Genomic DNA, 14,922 nt, shown 5'->3' with positions numbered 1-14,922 from the left:
CCATGTTACAGGTTTTTATTCTACTCTCCCAAAGCATGTAATGCAGTGCTTTGCACATGGGCTCAATAAGTACTGATAATTGATCTAGGCCATGGGAAGTCAAAATATGAACACCACTCCCCTCTCCCCCCCGACATGTTTAACAAGTGTGTGTACGTGTGCGCATATATATGCATGTATGTATATATATAAAATCGATTATATACGCACACACACATATAAAACCTATCATTGCACATGAGCATCCCAGTATCGAGTTTATGATGTTTATAAGTGCTGTGCATTTCTGTAGAAATGCCAGAGTAGTAATAATAGTATTTTAAATTTTTACTGTGTGCAGAATGCTGCACCAAACACTGGGGGAGAATACACAGGTGAGAAGAGGTTCTTTATATAGCGAATGCCGTGGCAATATTATAAATAGGTATTTTGAATACCAAGTGTTTAGCGTATGACCCTCAATAGGTAACTCAAGCTCCGGTCCAAATAATTGCCTGTCTTGTTTGACACTTGTAAGGATCTCTTTTTTTTTCCACTAAAATCAGATTTCATTATTCAGGCAAAAGCCAACATAGCTATTCCTCCTGGTTTCTGAGGAGTCAATTCAACTTTGGTTCACATATTTATAACTAATCATTGCGTGGATTCAGTATCCAAGAATATCTAGTGTTTTGGGAATCTTGCTGCTCGTGACATATGACCCACTGGCATCTTCACTCATCGGCATTTTTCATTGTCAGGGTTATTTATTGTGTGCTTACTATGTGCGGAGCATTGTACTAGGGGCTTGGGAGAGTACCATGCAACAGAGTTTGGCCGACACGATCCCTTCACACGACAAGCTTACATTTTAGAAGGGAGGAAGACATTAATATAAATAACTTATATAATTTAAAGATCTCTACGTAAGTACTGTAGGGTTGAGGGTGGGGCTAATATCAAATGCCTCTTCTGAGCACCTGATTGTGAGGCAAGTACTAAGCACTTGAGAAAGTACAGTTAGCCAGATACAAATTATTTTTTGTATCTTTGCCTTTTTTGTATTTGCCTTTACAGAGCATGCACTGTAATGGAGGAAAGAGGCAAAAATTATTTTCAAATAATGAAAGCTGGAGGGAGAACGAGTATAAAGCAGGAAGCAATAAAGACCCATCAGGACAATTCAGCTGGGCAAATAATTGAATGTACCGAAAAAATACATAATTTGTAAAGAAATAAATAGATTTCCAGGACACACATGCTAAGGGTGGTTTGGGGCCTGACGTGACTGGGCTGTGCTTCACAGTGATCAGGAGAGACTTCCTGGAGGAGGTGGGATTTTTATCAGTAGACACTGTGAACACCAATCCCACCTCCTTGAACAAAGATGGGGAAGGCGACGGTCTGACGGACCTGATGAGGGAGGGCTGCTTCGGGCGGGGGGGGCCCACACTTGTTAGAGGTTGAGGTGGGAGTATTGATAGGGAGGAAGGTAGAATTAAGTGAGCTTGATAGGGTGCGACAGATGACTTGCTTCTGAGCCAGTCTTGGAAAAAGATATTCACATATTCAATATGGCAGACAGCAGATAGTTTCCGGGAGTGGTGAGTTGTCATGGAGAAGGCAACCTGGACCCCTTTTGGAGAAAGCACAGGGCTAACTTGTACAGCTCTAGGAATTGAGCTACTCATTGCTCTTTTAGGGAGAGCGATGCATAACTCGTTGCCATGTATTTTTTTTGTCTATAACTTAAGAAAAAATCGTAATGATGGTGTTTGTTAAGCGCTTACTGTGTGCCAAGCACTGTTCTAAAATTCTTTTCAGCCTCAGCAAACTCATTGCTCTTTTAGGGGGAGCGATGCATAACTCGTTGCCGTGGTTTTTCTGTCAGTAACTTAAGATAAAATCATCATGATGGTGTTTGTGAAGCACGTACTATGTGCCAAGCACTATTCTCAAATTCTTTTCAGCCTCAGCAGACCCATTAGGAGGTGGGCTGCAGGAGCAGGGCTCGGCTACTGTAAAGTGGCGAACCCTTGAGGGGCCTGTAGCCTTCAGCTCGGCTTTAGGAGCTGTGGAGACCGACGCTTGGCAGTGTTTCCCCTGAAGACCCAGTGGTGACTTTTGCGTGGTCGCTGCCGAGCCCCAATTTTGGCTAAGGGGAAAGAGGCTGGACGTTGGTCATCTCCCTCCGGTCTATCCAGTCTTCGGAGAGAAGGGAAGGACTTGGGGAGTTAGGGGGCTGGCCGGTGCCAAAGTGATTCCAAAGCTAATTGGCACATAGATCTAGACGCTGAGCCCCATGAGGGAGAGGGAATCTGTCCAACCCAATTGACCGGTTTGTACGTCGGGGCTTAGAATGGCGACCGACGCACGGCACTTAAACACTGTATGAATACTCCATATAGTATATATCCGCGTGAATCAGGATGAGAAGAGGAGCATTTGGGGATAATTGACTATATACCGTGTTGCTTAGGCCATAGAGGAAAGATGGAAAGTTTAGAATTCGAACTCACTGTTTTGTAATACCTTCCTTTAGACTCGTTCTGTTTCGATAGTGCATTGTTTTGGGTAAGTGCCCCCATCATAGTCATTATAATGATGTTGGTATTTGCTAAGCGCTTACTGTGTGCAGAGCACTGTTCTAAGCGCTGGGGTAGATGCAGGGTAATCAGGTTGTCCCACGTGAGGCTCACAGTCTCAACCCCCATTTTACAGATGAGGGAACTGCGGCCCAAAGAAGTGAAGTGACTTGCCCTCAGTCCCGCAGCTGACATGCGGCAGAGCCGGGATTTGAACCCGTGACCTCTGACTCCCAAGCCCGGGCTCCTTCCACTGAGCCATGCTGCTTCTCTGAGAAAGCTTTATATAAGAAAGCTGAGGGCAGTCATGCAATTGGAGGTAGCTCCTTGTGGGAAGGGGTCTGGTCTACCAGCTCCATTGCGTTGTACTTTACCAAGCGTTTTCCAGTGCTCTGCACACAGCGAGCACCTAGTAATAATAATGATGGTATTTATTAAGTGCTTACTGTGTGTCACGAAACAAAAACTTCTCATTCTAGGCTACAAGGCTCTCCATCACCTTGCCCCCTCCTACCTCTCCTCCCTTCTCTCTTTCTACCGCCCACCCCGCACGCTCCGCTCCTCTGCCGCTCACCACCTCCTCACCGTCCCCCGTTCTCGCCTATCCCGCCGTCGACCCCTGGGCCACGTCCTCCCGCTGTGCCGGAATGCCCTCCCTCCTCACCTCTGCCAAACTAACTCTTCCCCTCTTCAAAGCCCTACTGAGAGCTCACCTCCTCCAAGAGGCCTTCCCAGACTGAGCTTCCCCTTTTCCCTCTGCTCCCTCTGCTGCCCCTCTCCCCCCCTTCACCTCCCCTCAGCTAAGCCCCTTTCCCCCCCTTTTCCTCTGCTCCTCCCTCTCTCCCTTCCCCTCCTCAGCATTGTGCTCGTCCGCTCATTTGTATATATTTGTATTACCCTATTTATTTTGTTAATGAGATTTACATCCCCTTGATTCTATTTATTGCTATTGTTTTTGTCCGTCTCCCCCGATTAGACTGTAAGCCCATCAATGGGCAGGGACTGTCTCTATCTGTTGCCCATTTGTACATTCCAAGCGCTTAGTACAGTGCTCTGCACATAGTAAGCGCTCAATAAATACTATTGAATGGATGAATGAATGTCAAGCACTGTTGTGATAATAATGTTGGTATTTGTTAAGCGCTTACTATGTGCAGAGCACTGTTCTAAGCGCTGGGGTAAACACAGGGGAATCAGGTTGTCCCACGTGGGGCTCACAGTCTTAATCCCCATTTTACAGATGAGGGAACTGAGGCACAGAGAAGTTAAGTGACTTGCCCACAGTCACACAGCCGACGAGTGGCAGAGCTGGGATTCGAACTCATGAGCCCTGACTCCAAAGCCCGTGCTCTTTCCACTGTGCCACGCTGCTTCTCAAGGTAGTTGCACAACAGTGGAATAGGGGTGGTGGTTGCTTCATAGTGGATAGAGCACAGCCCTGAGAGTCAGAAGGTCATGGGTTCTAATTCTGGCCCCGCCACTTGTCTGCTTGTGTGGCCTTAGACAAGTCACTTGGCTTGCCTCAGTGCCTCAGTTACCTCATCTCAATCGAAATGGGGATTGAGACTGTGAGCCTCACGTGGGATGGGGACTGCATCCATCCCGATTTGCTCGGATCCACTCCAGCGCTTAGTACAGTGCTTGGCACATAGTAAGCGCAGAACAAGTACCACAGCTGCTGATGGACCCAGTTTAGGGGAACTGCGAACAGAGGCTGGGTAGACACCTGGGGAATTTAGGCCTCTGCTGCCTTGTGTTTCCCAAACTTCTCTATTCCGGCATTTTTCTTCACCCTTTGGCAGGGGGGATGTTCGTTTTTGAAGAACTACTGACTTATATTCCAAAATTGGTGACAACCAGCCAATAATCCTGACAGTGTTATTGGAGAAAATTTTATTTCTGCCATTGACCGTAGCTCTCTTATTGTTATTGTTAGTATGGTCTAGTAGAAGGAGCACAGGCCTGGATGTCAGATGATTTGGGTTCTAATCCCGCTTCTGCCAATTTTTTGCTGTGTGAGTTTGGTCAAGTCACTTCTCTGTGCCTCAGTTTCCTCATGCGTAAAAGGGGGATTGAATACCTGTTCTGCCTCCTACTTAGAGCCCCAGGTGGGCCAGGGACTGGACTCTATCTGACCTGTTAAACTTGTATCTATCCCAGAGCTTAGAACAGTGCTTGACACACAGCAAGTAGTTAACGAGTACAACGATAATAAGAACTGTAAATTCCCAAATTATAAGAAAATTACGATTGGCTTTCGTCTTGCTTATTAATACTCAAGATCGCATTTCTTAGAAACCTTGGAATGGATTGAGATCGGAAACACGTTCTTTGCATAGAGGCTTCTTAGAAGATAATTGTGTTTTCTGTAAGCTAGAGAGAAATTGAAAGCCAAACAGGAAGGGAGTAGAATGTTGATTTAAAATTGTGTTTGCTTAAAGACCTTAGTGACCAATTTTGCAGCAGAAACCGGTTCTAAAGAATGTACACAATCCTTTTTTCTTTTCCCCTGAGTAATTTTTTTTCCTCCCATTTGAATCATACTACAGTTCCCATAACTTGACCTATTTGGCTTAAGTAATTTAAGGTTGAATCTGCATGACTCATTTTAAAATGAATACTATTCATCTTCCTACTTTCTGTTAAGGTGGGTTGACACATTGATTTCAGGTCATAACCTCCTGTTGTGCTGTTGTTTAAACTGTAAAAGAGGGCAGGGAAAACAATAATTTATTCCAAGTACAGTATTCTTGTGTAATATCTTTTAATTTCTGCAAACGAATTTGATTTATCTGAAGTAGAACATCCTGACCCATAATGAAAAGATGATTGTCCCGTAGCAGAAAATTTTGGTTCTTAAAGTAAATTGCAGTTTTTTCTTTCCCGCATTCATCAGCCCTCTACTCCGATCCCGTTTCATTCTCTTTCAGCCTTATTCCTCTTAAATTATATTCGCCAGTACCTCCCCTCCAACTTCCTTTTGCATTGAGAACTTCGACTGTGGGAAATGCTTGTGGAAGATGTGGATCTTAAATTCCCTTTTCTCTTGCTAAACCCTTTTTCTTCTTTGCCTTTTGTTTCCAGTCTTACGGTGCCTACACCTTTTATTCCCCTACTGCATACCCACCTCTTCCCAACCACACTCAGTTCTTCCAGAAAGAGTGTTCTTCGTGCATGTTCTGGCTAGAGTATTGTTAAGGATTTAGAGAACATTTATCTGACAACATGAGCCTGTTTGGATACAGCATGTCGCAGGGTCAGGATAATCTCTGTGCACGTGAATGGCATCTGAATGGGGCAAGGATTACAGCGTGTGGTTTCTTTAATGAGGGATTTTGCAATTCTCATTTTAGAGGACAACTGGATATAATGGGTTTTCAGCGAAGATTCCAACCATCTGTACCTCAGCCGTGGGTGCTTTACTCGGTAATGGCGTAGAAACTGGATGAGGGTTCATTTAAATGTATTTAGATTAATGTCTGCCTCCCCCTCTAGAGTGTAAGCTCGTTGAGGGATGGGAACAAGTCTGCCACTTGTCAGCTGGGTGACTGTGGGCAAGTCACTTCACTTCTCTCTGCCTCAGTTACCTCATCTATAAAATGGGGATTAAGACTGTGAGACAACCTGATTACCCTGTATCTACCCCAGCGCTTAGAACAGTGCTCTGCACATAGTAAGCGCTTAACAAATACCAACATTATCATTATTATTATTACCAACTCTGTCAGCATGGCATAGTGGAGAGAACACGGGCCTGGGAGCCAGAAGGTCATGACTTCTAATTCCGGCTCCGCCACTTGGCTTCTCTATGCCTCAGTTACCTCATCTGTAAAATGGGGATTGAGACTCTAAGCCCCACGTGGAACAGGGGCCGAGTCCAACCCTGTTTGCTTGAATCCACCCCAGCGTTTAGTATAGTGCCTGGCATGTAGTAAATTCTTAACATATACCACAGTTATTTTATTGTAGTAATATCGTACTCTCCCAAATGCTTAGTACAGTGCTCTGCACGCAGTAAATGCTCAATAAATACGATTGATTGATGAAGGCAGAGCAGTGACTGCTACGGAGGAGGGCACCCAGAGAGATGGTCTTCTGTTCCGTGCCGCGGATCGTACCCTATCCCGACCAGCCACCTCAGAGTCCATTCTGTCAGACGCTCGGACCAGGTCGGAGGGGGTAGGTGGCTCAGTGCAAATCCATCTCTCCTCCTGGAAAAACAGCTCAAGCCCATGTCCTCCTGCTGTGAGAACCTCTACTCTTCCATACCCTAAAACAATTAGTTATATTTATTGAACACTTATTGTCTGCATACAGAGCACTGTCCAAGTGTTTGGGAGAGTCCCACAGCACAGAGTGGGCTCCTTGTGGGCTTACAGTTCAGAGGGGAAACAGATATTGATAGAAATAAATTATGGATAAGTCCACGAGAGCCGAGGTGCTCAGGGTGGGGTGAATAAAGGGTACAGATCCAAGAGCATAGACAACACAGAAAGGTGAGGAAATAGTGGAAACGAAGGCTTAAATCAGGAAAGGCCCCTCTGAGAAGAAATCCTTTCTAATAAGGCTTTGAAAGGGGCAAGAGTGATGATGGTCTGTCAGATCTTGGTATAGTGGAGAGAGCAGAGGCCTGGGAGTCACAGGGCATGGGTTCTAATCCCAGCTCTGCCATGAAGCAGCGTGGCTCTGTGGAAAGAGCATGGGCTTTGGAGTCAGGGCTCATGAGTTCGAATCCCAGCTCTGCCACTTGTCGGCTGTGTGACTGTGGGCGAGTCACTTCACTTCTCTGGGCCTCAGTTCCCTCATCTGTAAAATGGGGATTAAGACTGTGAGCCCCACGTGGGACAACCTGATTCCCCTATGTCTACCCCAGCGCTTAGAACAGTGCTCGGCACATAGTAAGCGCTTAACAAATACCAACATTATTATTATTATTATTATGTATCCGCTGTGTGACCTTGGGCAAGTCCCTTAACTTTTCTCTGCCCCAGTTACCTCATCTGTTAAAAAAAAAAAAAATGGGGATTAAGAGCATGAGCCCAATGCGGAGCAGGGACTCTGTCCAACCCAGTTCCAATCCCATTGCTTAAAACAGTGCTTGGCACATAGTAAGTGCTTAACAAGTACCATTATTATTATTATTATTAATGTTGGTATTTGTTAAGCGCTTACTATGTGCAGAGCACTGTTCTAAGCGCTGGGGTAGACACAGGGGAATTAGGTTGTCCCACGTGGGGCTCATAGTCTTAATCCCCATTTTACAGATGAGGTAACTGAGGCACAGAGAAGTGAAGTGACTTGCCCACAGTCACACAGCTGACAAGTGGCAGAGCCGGGATTCGAACCCATGACCTCTGACTCCAAAGCCCGTGCTCTTTCCATTGAGCCATGCTGCTTCTTATTAGAAGGGGGAGGGAATTCCAGGACAGAGGGAGGATGTGGGCAAGAGGTCAGCACTGAGATAGACAAAATTGAGGTACAGTGAGTAAGTTGGTTTAGAGGAGCGAAGCAAAATTCGTATTCAGGAAAATGGGCCGGGATATTGGTTTCAGGGCAAAAAAGGATGCTTTTGGGCAGCACCCTTGGCAGCTGAGAAATCTTATTTGGGAATGCACTACTACAAGTGGGGAAGGGAAGTAATAAATGTACCTTATAAATTGCTTGCTTCACCCAAGCCTATCACTACTGGTGAGTTTTCATTTTGTGTTGCCAAGGTTTAGGGATACTAGAACACTAATGAAAGAATCAGGATGGTTTAGTGGGTAGAGCACAGGCCTGGGATTTAATTCCGGATCCTCCACTTGTCTGCTACGTGACCTTGGGCAAATCACTTCACTTCTCTGTGCCTCAGTTACCTCATCTGTAAAATGCAGACTAAGACTGTGAGCCCTAAGTGGGACAGGGACTGCGTCCATCCTGGTTAGCTATTATCTGCCCCAGCCCTTAGTACAGTGCCTGGTACATAGTAAGCACTTAACAAATACCATAAAAAAACCAAAAGAAAACACACACCCTCCATGTCTTGGAACACTGTGGCTTTGTGATAGTAGTCATTGCCCAGAAAGAAGAATGTCTGTTGCCTGAGTGCTGGCTTGGTAAGGCGTCAGTACACGGCACCAAATGAAATTCAAATACCCGAGGAAGGACAGCTCCCAGAGAAAATGGTCTTTCGGGGACTTCTTCCAACTTCAGAGCAGTGACCTTTTAATATCGGACTCACAAGCAGATGATCTCTGACCTTCAAATCTAGCCAGGTGCCTAAGTAGTTAACCGATACCATACCTAGCCCCTGAAACAAATCACCTTTGGCATCATCTTCAGTTATCTCTCACGATGATGAACTGTGATTAAAAAGAAAAGAATCCTTCTACGATGACTTATAAGAATCTCAGTACCTGGGAAACTCACTCCTGTGGAAGATTTCCTCATTCAAGTGGGGAGTGATACCTAACTACGGGGAAGGAAGTCACTGGACTAAATGGGATTGACAAAATAAGCGGTAATAGTCAACTCTTAGAAATTGTGCTAGGCATCGTCTTTTGAGCACAAATGCCATTTTCTGCATACCGGACATGAGAAGACCTTCTGGAGTCACCCATGATCTAGAAACGACGACGTCCTCAATTCCCCCACTCAGTGTAGAGTGACAAGACAGAGATCTCACCCATCGAAGTCTTGGAATGAAATCCATTACCACGCATCTACGCTCGTCTCTATAGTCTCGGTGGGGCGTGAGGTGCGATTTTTGGTTGCCTTAGTTCGGCTCACAGCAGCCGTTTGGGAATCCAAGCAAAGTCGGACGTAGGAATCGCCTCAGGCGTAAAGTAGGAACCAGAATGAGGCTGGGAGGCGCTGCAGTAGACAGACCAGCTTGGCAAAGTGCTGTCAAGAAAGGAGTGGCTCCTTTTAAGCAGAAGCTTCAAAGGGATTGTGAAAGAGTTAAAAATGAAAGCAGCTCTAGTTGCTGTAAATAGCAAGCAGAGTGGCAAACCAGGGCAACGTGGGCATGTGTACTGAATGGTCAGTTCATTCAGTTGTATTTATTGAGCACTTACTGTGTGCAAAGCACTCTACTCATTCGTTCATTCTGTGAGCCCGTCATTGGGCAGGGATTGTCTCTATCTGTTGTGGAATTGTCCATTCCAAGCGCTTAGACCAGTGTTCTGCACATAGTAAGCGCTCAATAAATACTATTGAATGAATGAAAGCGCTCAATAAATACTGTTGAATGAATGAATCGTATTTATCGAGCGCTTACTATGTGCAGAGCACTGTACTTAAGCGCTTGGAAAGTACAGTTCGGCAACTGATAGAGACAGTCCCTGCCCAACAATGGGCTCACAGTCTGGAAGGGGGAGACAGATATAACAAGTAGTCAGGCATCAAAATAGATAAATAGAATCATAGATATAGGCACATCATTAATAAAATAGAGTAATATGTACAAATATCCACAAGTGCTGTGGGGAGGGGAAGGGGAGTAGAGGGAAAGGGGGCCTCCGCCTGGGAAGGCCTCCTGGAGGAGGTGAGCTCTCAGTAGGGCTTTGAAGAGGGGAAGAGAGTTAGTTTGGCAGAGGTGAGGAGGGAGGGCATTCCAGGGTGTCAGAGGCTTATAGTCTTGCATTGGCCATTTCAGTCAATCAGTAGTATTTATTGAGTGCTTACTGTGTGCAAAACAATGTACTAGACAATTTGGAAAGTACATCCCAACATTGTAACAGGCACAGTTCCTGCCTGCCACGAGCTTACAGTCTAGAGGGGGAGATAGACATTAATAAAAATAAATAAATTGTGAATATGTACATGAGGGTGGGGGTGGTGAATAAAGGGAGCAAGTCAGGGTGACACAGTAGGGAGTGGGAAAAGAGGAAATGAGGGCTGAGGGAGGGCCTCTTGGAGAAGATGTGCCTTCTCCAAGGCGGGGAGAATCATTATCTGTCAGACATGGAGAGAGGGCGTTTCAGGCCAGAGGCAGGTCGTGGGCAAGAGGTCAGCGGTGAGATTATTATTATTATTATAATAGTATTTGTTAAGTGCTTACTCTGTGCCAACCGGTGTTCTAAACGCTGGGTTGGATACCAGCAAATGGGGTCGGACAGAGTCTCTGTCCCACATGAGACTCGCAGTCTTAAATCCCCATTTAACAGATGAGGTAACTGAGGCACTGAGAGGTTAAGTGACTTGCCCAAGGTCACACTGTAGACAATTAGCAGAGCTGGGATTAGAACCCCCGTCCTTTGACTCCCAAGCCTCTGCTCTTGTCACTAGGCCATGCCTCATGAAGTGTGCAGGCTGGGTTGGAAAAGGAAATCAGGGAGGTAAGGTAGGAAGGGGCAAGCTGATTGACTGACTGCTTTAAAGCCGATGGTAAGGAGTATTGGTTTTATGCGGAGGTGGATGGGCGATCACTGGAGGTTGTTGAGGATTCGGGAAACGTGACCCGAACTTTTTTGTAGAAAAATGATCCGAGTAGCAGAGTGAAGTTTGGCCCGGAGTAGGGAGAGTCGGGAGGCTGGGTGGTCAGCAAGAAGTCTGGCGCAGAAATCAAGGCAAGATAGGATAAGTGCTTGGATTAAAGCCTCAGCAGTTTGGATGGAGAGGAAAGGGTGGATTGTAGTGATGTTGGAAAGGTTGAACCGACAGGATTTAGTGATAGATCGAATATGTGAGTCTAGTGAGAGCGATGAGTCAAGGATAACGCCAAGGTTACGGGCTTGGAAGATGGGAAGGACGGTGCTGCTGCCTACAGCGATGGGGAGATCAAGGGGAGGACGGGGTTTGGGTGGGACGATAAGGAGTTCTGTTTCAGACGTGTTAATTTTGGGGCGTCGGCAGAACTTCCGAGCAGAGGTGTTCTGAAGGTAATATTGAATCCCCTTTTGTAGGCTCGTGCTCATTCCGCTAAGCTGTGCTGCTTCCCGTCATGAACCAGTTACACATATGAAGGTCAAGTCTATACGTATGCAGGTGTTTCATTTTCTTATGCATTCGTCCGTACAGTGTAATGCCTGATCCCTAGGCCAGAGTGAGGTACAAGCCAGCTGAACTGGATCCTTCTTTCAGTTAAGTTGCTTACTCACAGCCTTACTGACTCCTTCCAAATAGTTACCTATCCTCATTGCTTCCACAAAACCTTTTTTTCTACAGGGTGAAAATCTAACATGGACCTTTCTCTTCCTTCTACAGAATACTGAGGAGTGTTGCTGCCTTAGTTTGATAGTTGTGGGTTGTAGCCCCTTCATTTATAGAGAACCCTATCGTTTTATTATTTCATATATAGGTAATAGTAAAACAATATTTTTTGTCTCCCTCATTGTTTGTGGCAGTTTTTTTTAAAACTAACTAGTCCTTAGAGTGAAAAGTCTTAAAATAGTTACTTTATTGTGGTATTTAGTATATGCTGAGCACTCCAGTAGATGCAAGGTAATTAGATGGAACACAGTCCTTGCCTCCTTGGGGCCCCACCATCTAATTATCTTTTGCACAGAGGTTTATTCACTTCACGTTTTCACCTTTCGTTTTCATCTTTTCTTCAAAATTTTCAGTAGGAGTAAAATTTTGTCTCTTAGCCACACAAGTTATGCTCCTTTCCTCTCTGCGGTGGTACTAGTTTTATTTTAGAATGGATTTCATCTCGCCCAGGCCCACGATATTGTGTTTTTCTCTTCTGTCCCCATACAGACCAAAAGCAATGATGACCTGTTAGCGGCAGGGATGGCCGGAGGAGTGTCAGTGACTAATGGTGTCAAGGTAAAGAAAACCACCTGCCCAGGCTCAACTTCCTCAACCACCGGTGCTGCCATGAACAGCGTGGAGACCAAATCCAAGATTAGCACAGGTACCGAAGATTTTCCGATTTGATTCCTATGTCTGTAGTCGTCATAATTTTAGTATTTAAGCGCTTGCTTATGTGCCAAGCATTGTCCTAGTAGAAGTTGTATTTCCTGGGCTCCCAGTGTACTGTAGTAAGCGCTTGAGAAGCAAAGGGTGGAGGCCAAGTCCAAGATTAACACAGGTACTGAAGGTGTTCTGGTTTGATTTATCTTTCTTTAGTAGAAGTATTGGGAGCTTGAGAAGTTCAGGGGAAAGGAGGGCTATTGCTTAACAACAAGGAGCTTACTCTCTCAGTGGACTAGCCTAGAGTGGACAAAGTAAATAACTGAATAAGCATCTCAATCAATCAGTGGTATTTACCAAGCTCTTAGTGTGGGCCGAGCATTTAACCAAGTGCTTGGGAAAGTACACTGTATTTGGTAGACACAATCCCTGCCCACAAGGAAGCTGGCTGGGTGAGAAGGGCTGAGGGTGAGCATAAAAAAGTGCTGGAGGTTGCTGATGGGTTTATGTTGCTTAGGGTGTTGGGCGGTGAATCGGGGAAAGCTGGTGAGAGGTGGGATTTTAGGAGGGTCTTAAATACCGAGAGCTGTGGTCTGTCAGATTTGAGGATGGAGGGAATCCCAAGCCGGGGGAGGAGCGTAAGTGAGGAGATGAAGGCAGGAGAGATGAGAACGAGGGCCAGTTAGAGAGTCGGCTCGAGAGAAACGAAGAGAGCACGTTGGGGACGAGTGAGTGAAGGGAGCAGGTAGGTGGGATGAGTTTGTGAGGAGGAGAGAGACAGAAAGCCAGTGTAAGGTTTTGAGGAGAGAGGTGGACTAAGCGAATAAGTGACATTTGATTGAGGAAGATGACGATAGCTGCAGCAGTGTGAAGTTTAGGCTGGAGGACAGGGGAGGAGCAGAGTCCAGCAGGAAGCTGATGCAGTAATAATAATAATAATGTTAGTATTTGTTAAGCGCTTACTATGTGCAGAGCACTGTTCTAAGCGCAGGGTAGATACAGGGTAGTCAGGTTGTCCCACGTGAGGCTCACAGTCTAGCGGCAGTAAGCCTAAAGCTTTGACTGGGTTGGTAGTGGCTTGGATGAAGAGGACGATGCAGATCTAGGAGATGTCGTGCAGAAAGAACCAAAAACCTCATGTTTTAACTTCCGTTATTTGTTTCGATATGAAAAGAGGCACCTGAGCTTCTGGAGCTGCAACTTCCCCTCTGAGTTGAAAGGATGAAAAGTTATGATCCGCTAAGAATGTTTATCGTGGAAATTCTCCAATCTGATGAAGCAGAATTATGGCATACCGACCACACTGTAGTCTTAATGCAGTTGATCTAACTATCAAGAAGCAGCGTGGCCTAGGGGAAGGAGCACGGGCCTGGGAATCGGAGGACCTTGGTTCTAATCCCAGCTCCGTGATGTGCGACCTTGGGCAAGTCACTTCTCTTCCTCTGTGTCTGTTTTCTCATCTGTACAATGGGAATTCAGTATCTCCTCTTCCTGCTTTCATTCACTGTCATATTGTCTGCTTACTGTGTGCAGAGCACTGTATTAAGCACTTGGGAGAGTAAAACAGTACTTGTGCTTGGCACATAGTAAGTGCTTACAAATAGAGAAGCAGCATGGCTCAAGCTTAACAAATAGAGAAGCCCAACATGGCACGTGGTAGGCGATGTGTGATCAGAGAAGCAGCGTGGCTCAGTGGAAGGAGCCTGGTCCTGGGAGTCAGAGGTCATGGGTTCGAATTTCGGCTCTGCCACTTGTCAGCTGTGTGGCTGTGGGCAAGTCACTTCACTTCTCTGTGCCTCAGTTGCCTCATCTGTAAAATGGGGATGAAGACTGTGAGCCTCATGTGGGACAACCTGATTACCCTGTACCTACCCCAGCGCTTAGAACAGTGCTGTGCACATAGTAAGCGCTTAACAAATACCAACATTATTATTATTATAGTAAGTGCTTAACAGATACCAACATTATTAAATATCATTATTACTATTATTATTTACTTGTATCGACACCAGCACTTAGTAGAGTGCCTGGCACACAGTAAGAGCTTAAAAAAAAGTGCCCTAATAATTGTGATGTTTGTTACTCTGCGTCAAGCACTGCTCTAAGCACTGGGGTAGATACAAGGTAATCAGCTTGGACACAGTCCTGGTCCCACATGGGGGCACTAAGTCAAAGTAGATAGGAGAAATAATTAAGCCCCATTGTACAGATGGGGAAAGTGAGGCACAAAGAAGCTATGTGGCTTGCCCAATGTCACACAGCTGGCAGTTGGTGGAACTGGGAATAGAACCCAACTCCTCTGACTCCCAGCCCTGTAGTGGTTCCACTAGGCCGCGGTGCCGCTTTGAGGTAGGGAGTGTATCTTCTTTTATTGATTTAGCCCGTTCCCCTAACACATAATATACTCTTCCGCTCGCCGCGGGTGTTAAATAAATGCTGTGGATACAGGTGCTGGGTAGCAGCTGTAACCCAGCTGGTGCTCGTGAAGACTCGGTAGTCCAGTAAGGAAGTGCACCTAAGA

General features: G+C 45.8%; 1 protein-coding gene across 1 annotated transcript in view; it reads left to right on the top strand.

The window, feature by feature from the left end:
• Positions 1-14,922, top strand: part of SPECC1L (sperm antigen with calponin homology and coiled-coil domains 1 like) — a 126,627-nt gene that overhangs the window by 37,887 nt on the left and 73,818 nt on the right. The window contains exon 3 of the mRNA XM_029054169.2: positions 12,246-12,402. Within this exon, the coding sequence (XP_028910002.1) occupies positions 12,246-12,402 (157 nt within the window). The remainder of the gene's footprint in view (positions 1-12,245; positions 12,403-14,922) is intronic.

The sequence above is a fragment of the Ornithorhynchus anatinus genome, chromosome 2 (assembly GCF_004115215.2).
Source record: "Ornithorhynchus anatinus isolate Pmale09 chromosome 2, mOrnAna1.pri.v4, whole genome shotgun sequence".
In the NCBI taxonomy this organism is placed as follows: domain Eukaryota; kingdom Metazoa; phylum Chordata; class Mammalia; order Monotremata; family Ornithorhynchidae; genus Ornithorhynchus; species Ornithorhynchus anatinus.
This window is presented reverse-complemented; position numbering and strand designations above follow the sequence as displayed.